Raw genomic sequence first — 14,757 nt, 5'->3', positions numbered from 1 at the left:
AGGAACTAAAAAACATTAAAACGTTCAATAACTTTCACAGAACACCCTGAAAAAGTACAAATGAAAACACATGTATTCCTTTATAGTTCTTCATAATGTTCAGAGTGTTCCCAACCTTCATCAGTTCAGCCAAACACTTCACTGTTCTGTAGCTCACACAGACCAGCTACAGCAATAAAATGACTGATCTCAGCCCTTCTCCAGCTATAGCACCCGCTGATCCTCTGGGTTGGCCACCTCTGCAACAAGTAGCTCCTCCTCAACAATTTTCCTCCCTAGAAAACCCATCAGTCCCATCAGAGATTGTTAGAAAATTCATTAGTAACTTCCATTTAGTTTCTCCATGGATAAGATGTTTCTATTGAAGTAAAATAAGCCATATATACAGTACCTATCTAAAGAGCCTAACAGCAAGCATTTAACCCTGCTATATGGTTATACGTTAGAGAGTTACATGATCCTTTACTAGTCACATAAAGGAAGTATCCTTTTGAGCTAGCATTAAGGCTTAGCCAGCTACAAAAGACTCATGTATAAGCAACACAAAGCTGAAACTTGGTTACAGGAACCCTTGCCTGTATTTGAACAGTGCAGAGACTGGCCTTTAGGTCTGAAGGAATCTAGACATAAAGCTGTGTTCATGCAATTACACACACTCCTATGTGTGTGCAAGTTATTTGTAATCAACAATGTAAATGTTCCTTGCATGGACTTTGTGCTGCACTGAGCTACAACTGACAAGGACACCAGGAAACTAAGATAACACTAAACATCTGTTAATGTTTAACTGCTAACAATCAAGTTGCCACCTTCTATTTAATATTAATCTTTGTTGTGCGGAATGCAAACAATAGGCAGCATGACAGAGTAACTATTTTATATTAAAAATAATAAACAAACAAACAACCCACATCATAGCTATGGCATTGCTCCACAGCAAGTACTTTTTACCTCTTTGTTTAGATATACATCATTAGTAACATCATGGTACTCCTCTGTGAAGAACACATAATCTTTATTTTTTGATGTGCCAGCTCCTATATTTAAAAATGAAATTGTACATATTGTTCATAATTGTAAACATTGGAATCTCATATAATTAGAGCGACACATCAGCAGCCAAATGACATTCTAACAACCATCCATCACAATCACTAAGTATCTGATACTGGATAGAAGATTCATTGTAACGTGCAGTAAATTTAAAGCCCTACTCAGTTTACTTTGATAATTATAACTGCAACACTAAATTAGAGAAAACTGTCATCAGAGCTAGTACACGAATGGCTGCACAAATTTTGGGTTAATTTATAGCTGCTACTCTACTCACTAGACATTTTACATCTCAAAACTCAGTTTAACAATTGAAGCTACAGATAAGTCAGGAAAAATAACTTTTCAGAACAGAAAAATGAAAAATTGTCTTGGAAAAGACATGAAACCACGATATGTAGGTTTTAGGGAGGAGGGTTTTGTTTGTTTTTTAATCAGACCACTGTAATAAAAATATGGTATCACATTGCAGTTCTCTAAAAGGAGGATACAGCTCTAATTCCTAACACCTGCATTTAGTAAAGAAATTATAGACTTCCACATCTAGTGTCTATGTGAACTTACCAAAAGACTGACAGCATTTGGAAAACAATTAAAGAAATAGAATACACGTAGAAGTTAGTCCAGTAATTTTCAAGAGAACATTGAAAGATATTTAATGGGCTCACAAGGAAATGCGGCCACAGTGTTCTGAGTAAACCCTCTTTTTTTCCTTGTATTCAATAAGGTACAGCATAAAAACAATGATGCTACCATAAATGCCAGTGGTGGTCTCAAACTCTTTGTGTTAGTGCAGAAGCAGAGGAACACAAAAATTTATCACATACATGAGTTTTAGGTAACATTAACTTTAATATTAATCTTTTATACGTGCTGCTTCTAATTTCAATTGCATCTACATATAAATTTGGTAGAATTTTGTAAAGCATCAGAGGGCTTTTTAGTCTACAGTTTCTTTAATGCTTCAGCATTAGAAAAAGTTATTGTATCATAACTGAATTCAAAAGCCTCCTCTTATCATATTACATTATATGTAACTATGAAGAAAGAATTGGAATGCCAGTCACTATTTTTACTTCTGTACTTATAAAACCTCAAATTCCAAGCTATTCCAAAATAATGATGAAACTTCATAAGAGTCACTGTAAATCTTGTATTTACACTATTAACAACTTCTGCATTCATAACTTTGCACCAGTAGTTTTTTTTTTTTTTACACAGGTATTTTAAAAGCACCCTTACAAATAAAAGTATTGCACTGACATCATATAAAATTCACAGTGAGTTTAACTTCCAGACCTTAGAAAAACAGTGCAAAAGCTTTTCACTGTGCAAGAGCTTTTTATCCAAACATTCCCAGGTCATTATGAAAGATACTTATGTATAACATGCTGCAGTTATTTTTTCTGTGAATTGGGTTGGTTTCCTTTTTAGTTCTCACTTCCTGGAAAATCAAATTTAAGTTTTGAAATGATAAAACAAACAAAACAACAATGAAACAAAACAAAACAAAACAAACAGATGTGATCCAGTCCAACACTGCAATAGGTGCATTTGGCAGAGATATAGGTCTATGCACCCACTTCATATAAAGTCCACTGTGATTGCAGAAATTATTCCATATGAAAGAATCTTACTGCACGGAATACGGATTTCTCCTTCCATAATGTGTAGCAGTTTCAATTCTTTTAGAGGCAACAACTTCAACAGGCTTGTCTTCAGCAGATCCTGCAGATCATAATACATTAAGAAATAGTTACTCCAAAGTAGTCTTAAAACAGCCATATAAAACTCTAAATCATACCTTGAAATCAGTCTTAAAAGTACTTTTCCGCATGTTTAACAGCCAGTTGGATCCCACACATGAAAATAAATAAATAAATAAATAAAAATTAAAAAAAAAAACATCAACAGCTCATCTCCAACAGTGACCAAGTGTGGATGTTAAAAGCATAAGATCATAGCATGCAAACATTACCTCTTCAAAATATTATCTCAAATTCCACTTACTGCCCCAGGTCTTGTCCAGATGGAACATAACATCTTCATGTCACTTCTGTTTTTCTTTGTAGCTTTTTGAGTCTGTAAATTCTTATCTGTCACTTTACACTACGTCAAACATGCAACAACTCTTTGATACGTGCTTTGTCATTGGAGGGGTAATAAACAATTGTTCCTTATGCATATTTTGATACCACTTATGACTGTGTAGATGGACTTGAATATTTTATGCTCTGCTTCTCCTTTCAGACTCAAGAACCCTACTCGTTATTCTTTCAGTATAACTCACTTCATACCTTGAGATTTCTCACCCTTCTCACCCATTTCTACTATATATCTTTTAGAAACAAAATCGAAACAGCATGTAGTATTTCACTTACCTTGAACAAGGAAAAAAAAAAAAAAACACACAGCAAAACTAGTAAGCACAAGAACCAAGTGACAAAAAATGCTTAAATGAGTTTCTATAAAGAACAATCTTCCTTAGTAAAGCAACAACAGTTCACTGCACTTCCCCTTAACATCCAGACTTCTTATACGTGTAATTTCAAGTTAATTGAACAGGAAGTTTTTGTAATAGCCAGTATAGTAAGTATAGAAAGTTTGACTTTTTTCTCCCTCCATACTTTCCTTCTTATGTAAATGTGCTATGCGCACAAATGGTTCAGGAATGTTTTCAAAGCTTCAGTGATTCTTCAAGTGATGTTTGAAGCTGGATTCTGACATTGCCTTTGCAGACTCAATAGTAGCCATATTCTTCAGATGACTGAGGTTCACAGTGACAAGTAGCTCAGCTATGAATTCCTTATGAGTTTTGAACTATCTGTTGTAACTCTGCCTCCAAGATAATATGCCAGCTGGCATTTCACTGGTTTTTTTTGTTTGTTTGTTTGTTTGTTTCTGTGTGCAACAAAAGGAGCGTTTTGTGTTGGTAGAGCATGAGCTTCCTTCCTCACAGGAGTTCTAATGGTAGTGCTTTATGCCTATTTGTTACCTCACATTTCAAGTTGTTGTCAACAGTTCAGCAGCAGTCAGGATCAGTTCAGGACTGCAGCCTTGGTATCCTGCCATATGTCAGATCTTCCAAGATTGAAATGCCAAATTCTTCATGCTCATGCATACTTCATTTCATAGAACTATAGAATCCTTAGAGTTGGAAAGGGACCTTTAAGGTCTTCTAGTCCAACTCCCCTGCAATGAACAAGGCTCAAGCTGCAATGCACAGCTCAATCAAGTTGCCCAGGGCTGATCCACCCTCACCTTAAAAGTCTGGGGGATCAACCACAACACTGGGCAACCTGTTCCAGTGCCTCACCATCCTACTTTCCTGTAAGAAAAAAGACTTTTTCCTTACAGCCAACTTAAATCTACCCTCTTTAAGCTTCAAGCCATTTCCCCCTGTTCTGTCACCGCAACATAGCTGCCAGGAGGATCTGCTCCATGATCTTTCCTAGCACAGAGATGAGACTGACAGGTCAGTAGTTCCCAGGGTTATTCTTTTTACCCTTCTTAAAAACAGGTGTGACGCTGTTTTTTTTTCCCCGGTCATCGGGGTCTTCACCTGATTGTTACAACTCCTCAAATATCACTGAGAGTGGCTTGGCAACTACATCAGCCAATTTCCTCAAGACTCTGTGATGCATTTCATAGGGACCCATAGACTTACGGATGTCCTTCGTGCTGGTCTGTTTGATTTTGAGACATCGTAGCCTGCTGTAGGGGGCCTGCTTTGTAGGGGGGTTGGGAGTCGATAATCTCTAGAGATCCCTTCCAACACCTACAATTCTTTGATTCTGTGTGTAAGCAAATTTTCAATTTCCATTATCGTTAGAATCAACTTTTTCTTTTTTTTCCTAATGGACCAATGGGATTAACATAACAAGTTTTTGCTATTGTTACTTTTCGTAAGTTCAGCACGAGGTGAGAGGATTTCCTGCGTTCCCAGACACGAATGACCGATTTTCCCCCAACCCAGCTTTATCACACAGCTCCCTCGGCCGTGCCCACCCCAGCAGGACACGCCTCGGTCCGGCCCCCCGCCGGCCGCCCCCCCCACTCGCCTGCTGCCGTCGGCGGGGCGGCGCGGCGGGCCGCGAGCGCGCTGCAGCTCCAGGTCGGCGGCGCGGCGGGAACGAGACGCGGTGCCGAGAACTGAAGAGAGGCGGAGGCTGAAGCCGTGCACCAAGCCCCGCAGCACGCTATCCCCGCGGCCCTTGGGCGGTGCCAGCCCCACGTCGTCGCGCAGCTCCTCTGGCGACACCTCCAGGTTGCCCGCGTACCAGAACACCCACCAGATGAGGCTGAGGAAGATGCCGATGCCGCCCGCGTAGATTAGCAAGTCAGCGAAGAACACGTCGGCGAACACCCCGGCCAGCAGTACCGCCAAACCCACCGCGTCGAAGGCCAGCGCCAGCCAGAAGGCGGCCACGCAGCGGCCCAGACCTCCGGGGGCCGCCATGGTGGGAGAACGACGGCGCCGCCGCCTCGAGCCGCCCGCACCTGAGGGGGAGGCCGAGGCCGCGCCCCCTCCGGCCGCACCTGTACTCTCGGGGCCCCGCCCCTCGCTGAACCGCCCGCGTCGCGCCCCGCCGCCGCTGAGGCGAGGCGGGAAGACGGCACCCTCGGGAGCGCGCCACAGACGTCGGGCGTTTCTCCCCGGCGTTGAGCGCTCGGCGCGGTGCCGGCCACACGTTCGCGGGGGCCCTTCGCCCAGATCGGGCTTCCGCCCCGTCAGGCCGCTGCCCCTCACCTGCCAAGGACCTCCCGTTGCGAGGTCTCCCGGGCATCGCTTCACTTAACGGCAGAATAGCTGGTGCAGGCGTTGGAGAAGATGGCCCGTAGCAGCTGTCAGCGTTCCGGAGTTGAAGCATCCCTTGCTGATTCCTGCCGTTTCCTGGTGCAGGTGAGCGTGCGGCACTACTGAGGGCGCTCCCACCTGGGCGGCACCAAGACGTGACCCGATGCGAGGGTTTTTGCCTTGGTTAGCCAAACGTGCTGGCACCTCTGCCCAGAAGGGACGCACTCCAAAGGAGGCTGGTGGGAGGGAGCTGTACCGTTCCAGACAGCCCTGTGTGAGTGATTAGGCAGCCTAGAGGGGATAGGATATTCACAACACAGTTATAAAATGTGACGGTCACATAGAGTACACATTTGAGGAGATTGCTTAGAAGGAGCAGTCAGAACACAGCTTCAGAGTAACAAGCAGGCAACAAGTAGTAAATGCAAGTACAGAGATGAACCTGATTTGTAAAAGGTGCAATGTGTGGTGTAGGTCACCTAATGAGAGTGAAGGATCCGGTACGCATCTTTCCACCTTCCAACACTCAAGCACAGTAACTACATACAAGCGTAGGCTTTCCTGCACACGCTCTCAGGAGACTTTTCTAACACTTGCTTAATAGCATGCAACCACTAGTAAGCACGAATACCAGACCGGGGGCAGACACACACACTTAAGAGCATGAGCAGCTTCTACATCTTCGTTACAACGATGCCACTGAGGATAACAGTGACGAAGAATGCAATTGGTTTACTGTAGTTAAGATCAGACACTCTGTTTCAATCATAGCACTTTGTTCACTTATCACTGCTCATCAGAGCCTGCCTGCGTTACCAACACTATTCAATAAAAGGTATCTGTAGAGAGACAAGATGAAATCAAAAGGAAAACAAGATTGAATTAGTTTCTCTTCTTACTAGGCCTCAGTAATAATGCTATTTCTTGCAACATCAAATAAAATACATGGTATTGAAATACAATCCAAAGCAAATAAGACAAAAGATGTAAGAGTTACTAAAATACTACAGAGATGTATACATTTATAGTGAATGAGTTCTAAAAAGCGTACTTAAGTCTCTGTCTTAGGTGAAAGCATGTACCTGTTAACAAGCACAATACATTGCTACCACTACACCACCTTTAATTTCTTTTTAGAAAGTGAAAAATGTATACAATAATTTGTACTACAAAGAACAAACAGTGTACTCTCTCTGCCTTTAGAATTTAATATATTTTTAATAGTGCAATTGATTACTGAAGTCTAGAACTTTCAATGAATAAATATTTGTTATTTTTGTCATTCTCCCTGGAAAAAAAGTTTCCTTAACAGAACAGTTGATTAAGGAAGGAACTACAATGATACATATGGTAAAGAACACTGTGTTGTGTCCCAACCAACAGATAGTGGTCTGATCCAGAATGCATGGTATTTCCCTAAACAGGGGTTCAATTTCAGTCTAACAGCATACAAGCTAAGTTACTACTCCATTTAACAGCTAGCAAGTAGCTACAAGGTGAAATGAAAAGACTAAGAACTGAAGTCTACCATATATTGATGTAGTTACAGAAACATTAAATGCAAATGCCCTTGCAATATATTTTATAGACATATAGATAACGCTCAAAACATATTTTAAGTGGAAAACATTGAAACAAATCAGTTTACTATTACTTCACTACTGTGGTGTCTAGAAACTTAAAATTGACCAGAGCTCTATTCCCCTTGATGTGCAAATATATTAGAAACAACCTCAGTAATTTTAAGCTTTGAAAAGTGAATCTAAGCAATGCAAAGAAATACAGTGGAGACAAAACTGATTATCTTTCGAGTCAAGTACATCCTTGTTATATGAGGCTTAGGGAAAAGCAGTAGTTTTGTCGTCTTAAATGTGAAGAACAGCATAGAGGAAACCGAAGTGGAACAGAACACTTTAACAGTATATAGGAATTACTGAGAAAGATTGAAAAATTGGTAGGAAATAGTAAAGAGAGACAAGCCAGAAGGTTTAAAGACATAGTAATTTAAGAAATTCATGTTTGTAGTTTAAAGGTAAGACTGTAGTAATGAAAATCACAAGCACTGACATTGCTACATGAATGCAGAGTTTAATGAACAAGGAAATCCCTGTGCATTAACTCTAAAACATACACAGAACGTGGAAGTCAGGTGGGAGGAAAAAGCTCATGTAAACTGTGGCTGTGCAGTAACAACAAAAATATAACTTCATGCTGTTCTGCAGCTGAACTTACGCATACAGCTAGACATCCTTCAAAAATAACGTTGCTCAAACACAACAAGCTCTAGAAACCAAAAGATTTAAATTGAAAGATACAGCTGCATCTTTTTTTTTTTTTAAAGATGGAAAAGATATAAGGTAGCAAATGCAGCTAATTAAAATAATGTGTTTATTTGTTCTTCCATTAGAAGGAAACACAAATTAATCATAAAGCCAGTGAGAAAAAGCTCCTAGGGTCAGTTTTACTTAAAAAGGCATTATTTTATATTCATGAAAAGACAGCATAGAATAACTACATAAAATGTTACGGTAGATAGACAACATTCATGATGACTGAGGCCTACACACTTTCTTGGCTGTTTGCTTGGGTGTTTTGGAAGATTTCTTGGATGACTGTGCTAGTTTGCCAGCTTTGTGTGTAGCAAAAGACTTTGCTTCAGGCTTTTTAGGAGTCTTTTCCAACTCTTTTATTTCTTCCTTTGCCACGCTGAGCTGCATGGGTTTTTTTTGTTTTGGTGACATCTGCAAGTCTGCCTGCTCTTCTATAACTTTCTGTTTTGAAGTTTCTGGAGCAAGAAATTGTTTCTTTCTCTTACCAAGTGTTGCTTTTGTTTTATTGACCAGATTGACACTTCTTTCTGGACTTTGACTTGGTTCCTCTTTCTGTAATTATGACATAAAAAAAAAAAAACACCAAGCAACATTACCCTTTCAAATGACAAACATTTTTACTGTTATTGAAGAGATTTAAAAGAGCCATTATAAGTGACAAATGCTTTCTAATGATTACACAATTCCTTAGCCCAAATGATTTACTCATGTATTTTGCCAGAAGTAGAAGGCAAAACACAGAATTAGATCTATGTTTATATAAAAACATAAAATATAAAAATAGTTACAAAGTAAATAAATGGAACAGATACAAGGATGTTCACCCTTCTGGCTAACCAAGTCACTAACTACTCTGCTGGCAGAGCTGAAATCACAGTAAGCTTGCTACATGTCTGGGCTTATTAGATTTGATAGACACAGCTTTTATTCAAAAGCCATATGCAGAGACTGACTGTGCTTTGTATGTGGTCCAGGCATAGTATTCTCTAGAGATATTCCCAAATGAGCATCATGAAAGAGAGTTGCTTTCAGAACAATTAATCCAACTCAACTTCAGCTGTAACCATCCCAGGGCTCTGGCAATCACATCACATGAACTGATCTAGGCCAGCTGCACAACAGCAGCTTGAAGCAAACTGATTTTTTTTTTTTTGTTCTGCTGTACATAATCATAGTAGCACAGACATCCGTTCAGACATCCCCGAATAGATACCTATTAAGGCTATGCTCCAATCACAAATATAAATTTAACTGAGTTGAATTTAGAAGCCTTACAGTTTTATTCATCCCTTGTCTTTCCACTGGGTATTTTTTAGGCACAAGTAATGCAAGTTTGGCTGCTTTGCAAGCATGTTAGCGATGTTCATTACCTCCAGTCTTCATTACCTCCAATATTCACAGCAGTACATATGTACACTGTTTCACTGCAAACTGCTCTCAGTGTATATCATGTGATCATTAATGTTGCACATAACTATTCTAGAGAAGGTGTTATTTGTTTTTCAAGTTCTTCACTACAATTAGATAATACAATAAATTATTATTATTATTATTTTTATAAGAAATTTGGAATTAATCAAATTAATTATTGATTTAATTTCTTAAAGGATGAAGCTCATCTTTAATCATTTTTAACATTCCTTCTGACTTCAGACCTGTTAGATAAGCTAAGCAAAATGGCTGATATTCAGGAAAAGATAGAAAGTGACAAACAGCAGCTTTCCTTTTACAAAGAAATAAAATCAAAAGCAAAGCACCCCCCCATTAACTCAGCTCTCACTTTCGTGTTTTGTTTTGTTTTAAGAAAATATAGTTCATTTGAAGTATGTTAAAACACACCATTCCTTTGGTGACAAATTATTTACATAGTTTAAAATATTTAGTTTTAATTGAAATGTTTAATAATAAACTATTACCTTTAGCTCAGTTAGGCTGGTTATTTGCATAGGCACCAGTTGTGGAATTTCTTCATCATCAGCATGTTCCTCTGGTTCTTGGACTACTTTTTCCTTTATCACAAGCTCTTGGGTAGCAGCAGCAGCCTTATTTTTAGTTGTCACTGTACTTTGTCTTGAATTCACCTTTTTAGCTGCCTTCTTTGGTTTCTTTTTCTTTTCCTTCTAGAATTAATTTGAAGTACTCAGACAAATCCCCATAACATCTCTAAACATATAACAATTGTTTTCATATGTCTAAAAGTAATGCAGTCTAGCAACAAATTGAAATGTTTTTCAATTGACCTAGGCTGGTCAACCATAAGTAAAATATGAAAAAAGATGTGTTACTTTCAGCATAGGGGAAAATTCATAAATAAATGATATTACTGTAAATATTAAAGTTTTCAAAATGTATATATGTGCTACCAATTTGTTTTAGAAACAGAGATGGAATAGACAGAACTCAAAATAAAGGAATAGCTATTGTTATTTTTTAATGTAGATGAAGTTCTCCCTACCCATTCTCTGCAAAATAAGATACAAATATCTAAGAGTGGGAATTATTTACATACCACAATGGACACAGTCTAAATCCATGTATATGTTAATGAATGTAGTTTCAGTAAGCATATATGAATAAACAAATATGAATTCAAGCAAAAGTTCTGAGAATCAATCTCAGTTGAGTCGACTAGAAACCAGCTTATTTCCAGTTTGGGTTATAACCTCTTGGGGGAGTTTCAGTGATTTATTGCTACTGTGTATTGGAAGTGCTCATAGTCAGGAGTACCTGACCCATTTGTAGCCATACTTGTCTTCAATCTACTGCTCAGATTTGTAAACCCAACACATTAGATCTATGCTGCATAAGAAGAAGCCAAAGAACTAGCGGCTCCAATATAGTTTTATGGAAAGTTTTATTTTTAATTGTTACCTCTCCTTGCTTTTTATTGATATTTGGCTCTTTATCAAGCTCATCTAAGTTGGAGATTCGTGCAGTAAAAATTGGAAGTGATACTGATTTAAGTGTCTTCAGGTGAAGAACTTTCACGTTTTTCCAATTCTGCAAACATAAAACAATGTATATTATATAAGTAGTATCATGTCTTCAGCTACATTGTTCATAATTAGATGCAATGAATCTGCAGTACCTTTGGTAACTTCTTAGCAATCACCTCAGCTGCTGCAAAGACATTGTCCAGTATCTCATCAACTTTCATTCCAGTGTGGCCTATACGTGCTGTACTGGAAGTAGAAAAGAGTAATATTTATAAGTGGGCAAGTAAAAACACTAAGTTATTTGTTCTTAAGTATACCTAAAAATGAAAAAAAGCCCACTTATCTGCAATTATCTTGGCCTTCAGACAGGATGGCTGACTACTAAAGAATTCTTCTGTAGTAAAAGTCTACACGTAGTAAAAGCTACACGTATTAACTTTTTTACATTATGAAATGCAACTCCTGCCTTATATTGCCAAGGTAGACTTATATTTAGATCATCTTAGATGCACAATGAATGAAAAAATTCTTGTACAATATTTTGGGAGGAGTTTTCAGCTAATTAAAAAATAATAATGATAATTACTGTTTAAGACCATACATGCTATTTGTCAGTGATAGTTGCCTAGAAATTCCTCAGCTATATAGAAAAAAAACAACTTTACAATACGACTTCTTAGTGAATAGAATTACGATTCTCTTTATACAACTTCAGGTTCAAGATGACCCATACCTAGACTGCTCACCCTTCACCCATTGTTCAAGTTAATGGGTGAAATAACTCAGAATTCCTACAGTTAAGGTATAATAGCTCTTCATGCACAGTATTAAGCTGTTCATACTTACTAACAGCACCCTTTGTTGGTAACCGGTAGTACAGTACCCTGAATATGCTTTTGGAGCTCCTTAGCAAGATTTTTTGCTTTCAAGTTCACAGATAAAGGTGCCCTAAAAAGAAAAAAAGTGAAGGGAACAAGAATTTAAAAAAAAAAAAAATCAAGCAAACTAGCAAACTTTCAGTAGAGCAATAAGATCCTTAAAAATAATTCAAAATGGATATACAGAATTTTACCAACTTTTTCTTTTCATAGAAGTGTTTTCCTAGATGCGAGGGCAAGAGCCTTCTGATTCGGTCATCAGACAGAAAGAGATCAAATCTGTTCAGGAGGCGACGCTTTGCTTCAAAAGGTTTATACTCTTTTTTGAGAGTTTTGTAGGAGATGACCTACAACAAAAAATAACAGCCTAGTTGAAAACACAGCACTGAATATTTCTTATAACTGCACATAATCAACTTGTCTTAACTAACAGTTATAGATGTTTTAGAACATTGAAGACAATCAATAGAAAAAGGACACACTGATTTTCAATTTTAAGAATCAGACAACACAGATCCCTGGCACAGTATCACCAGAACTAGAACACATAGCAACATCTAAACTTAGATAAATACAGGAATAGAAAATATTTTCCTGCTTTATTGTGAGTTGTATAAGTGATTCGATCCAGCTGCAAAGGACTTGAATATTCTGCATTGTAAGTAAAACTGAAAAAGTTCAAATCCAATACTTAGCATTTATCTAACAATTACACCTGAATGCTACAAATATAATTTTAAGTTATTCTGAATAAATTCTGTAGTTTGAAAAACGAACAGTTTGAATACTCAGAAAAATCTTCTGCGAGATTAACCTGGAACCACTGAATTTAGAATATTAAATAGCAGGAAAGAAATCAATTTCCCTTTTCGCTGTTACAAGAAAAACACAGTGATGCTGCGCTGCATCATTATCTCCCTTACCTGGCTAACACTCGTGATTCCATTCTGGGTTAGAAGTTTCCTGTAAAGACTTTCTGTCTGTTCTGCAGACAGATCTGGTTCGTCCTTTGTGAACAGGCACACCTCAGCCGTTTCTGCTCGAATGCCATGGGGCAGCGGTCTACAATAAGAACATGAGACGGAAGGGAGGCAAAAGCGTTTTGCAGAACTAGGCCTAAACTGCTGCGGGCGGGCAGCGCTCAGAGCCAGCCCGGGAGGCGCCAGGATGGGGCCGCGGCGCTCAGAGTCTCCAAGCCCGGAACCTGCACAGCGCTCTTTCCCTAGTCAAAGGACACGAGCACACCCGCAGCCTCCTGGCCAAAGGCACGTTTCTTACATTTTGATTACTTGCGCCACGCGTGGGATCTTCCAGACCGTCACCAGGAGATGCACACTCTCGTTCTCGTTAAGGAGCAGCGTGTCTCCCTTAGCCTTGCTTCTCGCGAAAGCCAGGAGAGCCTTCACCGCCTTCCTCACCTGCAACAACAGTAACAGCCAGAGTCGAGTCGAGCCGAGCCCAGCCCAGCCCAGTCCAGTCCAACCCGCCACCCCTCAGCACCTGCCCACGCTCCAGCTTCTGCTGCCCCTTCGCCATGGCTCCACCAGCACACGTGCAGCCGCCGCGCCTGCGCACCGCCTCTTTCCGGGCACGACTGCGGCCGGCCCGGCCCGCCCCTTCCGCAGGCAATGGCCTTCCGTCGCGCGGGGGCGGGGCGGGAGTGGGCGAAGTTCCTTCCGCTGCTGGTGTGAGTACTGGTGTCAGGGGTATGCTGCTCGTGGGTAGTCTTCAGACGGAGTACAAATCGTTATCTTTACTTCAGACCCCACTGCTCTGTTACTCCTAGATTGCCCTCTTGGTATATCTTTGAGGGTTGGTGGAACACTTGCTGCTCTCCAGTCCTTGGAACCTTTCTCAGTTTCCTTTCACAGCGTTAGAAGCTGTTGTCCTTGATGGCCCCAGATACCTTCAATTCTAGGTGAGCTTTTCTCCCGTGGCAATGCCTACATGCCTGAGCAACGTTTCTAGGTTCCTTCTTTGCAGCCTGTCTTCGGTTTTACCTGTAGTACTGTCCTTTTACACTGGAGTACAGCTATAAGGTCCCTATTTAGCCAAGCCAATCTCTTGATAGATTTTCTTGTTTTCCAGTGTGAGAAAGTGCTTCCATTACGATTTGAAGAGGTTGTCTTCACAGCTCTGCTGCCAGCTTTTCTGAGTACGTTTGCCTTTCAGATCTGCCTCCAATGAGACCCCACCTCCTCGTTGCCAAAATCTCCTTCCTAAAGTCCAGGGTCTGTTCTCTGCTACTCATCTTCCTCACACCTTTCATCATCTCAAATTCCACTATTTCCTTGTCACTGCAGCTGATTGATTATCACACATAAAACCACTTATTCCTTGTCTGTGAGCAGTAAAGGTAGAATTACTGCATCTCTGTTCCAGTTTAGAAATGTATTGACTAATTGGAAACAGCTTAGCTGTGAAATGCTTATGCCACCTAGTGGCTTTACTTATGGCATTATTCCTTCATGTATCAGCATAATTTTCTACACGTTCAGCGTGCTGGTACACAGAGAAAGGAATTAAAATACCCTAGTCAAAAAAAGCTCTTTTATGTAATAATGTTTTCATTATGCTGGTAGCATTCACAGTGGCTTCAAGGCTCCTCCAGCCTTGGTGACAACCTTTGGTAGCAGCGTCAGCGTTGCTTAGTTGCATCTTCATGGTTTGTAATGTCACAGGCATACAGAAAGTAGAAGATTGCACACTATTTGACTTAATATAAGTTGCTGTAGGTAAGTCATATACTGATTGATACTAGT

At 39.8% G+C, this 14,757-nt stretch overlaps 2 protein-coding genes across 2 annotated transcripts; both read right to left on the bottom strand.

The window, feature by feature from the left end:
* Window positions 1-1,881: 1,881 nt before the first annotated feature.
* On the bottom strand, window positions 1,882-5,804 carry LOC116237593 (transmembrane protein 238). Its single transcript, XM_031606887.2, has 2 exons — window positions 5,115-5,804; window positions 1,882-2,781 (listed from the first exon to the last, which is right to left on the bottom strand). Exons 1-2 carry the CDS (start codon window positions 5,510-5,512, stop codon window positions 2,772-2,774), a joined length of 408 nt encoding a protein of 135 aa, XP_031462747.2. The 5' UTR covers window positions 5,513-5,804; the 3' UTR covers window positions 1,882-2,771.
* Window positions 1,882-14,603, bottom strand: RSL1D1 (ribosomal L1 domain containing 1). The gene is made up of 10 exons (XM_031606870.2): window positions 13,496-14,603; window positions 13,274-13,413; window positions 12,919-13,057; window positions 12,194-12,342; window positions 11,964-12,065; window positions 11,270-11,363; window positions 11,053-11,181; window positions 10,098-10,301; window positions 5,804-8,733; window positions 1,882-2,781 (listed from the first exon to the last, which is right to left on the bottom strand). Exons 1-9 carry the CDS (start codon window positions 13,529-13,531, stop codon window positions 8,395-8,397), a joined length of 1,332 nt encoding a protein of 443 aa, XP_031462730.2. The 5' UTR covers window positions 13,532-14,603; the 3' UTR covers window positions 1,882-2,781; window positions 5,804-8,394.
* Window positions 14,604-14,757: the final 154 nt, after the last annotated feature.

Source organism: Phasianus colchicus, chromosome 16, assembly GCF_987193195.1.
Source record: "Phasianus colchicus chromosome 16, bPhaCol1.hap1.1, whole genome shotgun sequence".
NCBI classification, from domain to species: domain Eukaryota; kingdom Metazoa; phylum Chordata; class Aves; order Galliformes; family Phasianidae; genus Phasianus; species Phasianus colchicus.
Note: the sequence above shows the minus strand (reverse complement) of the source record. Positions and strands in the feature narration are given on the sequence as shown.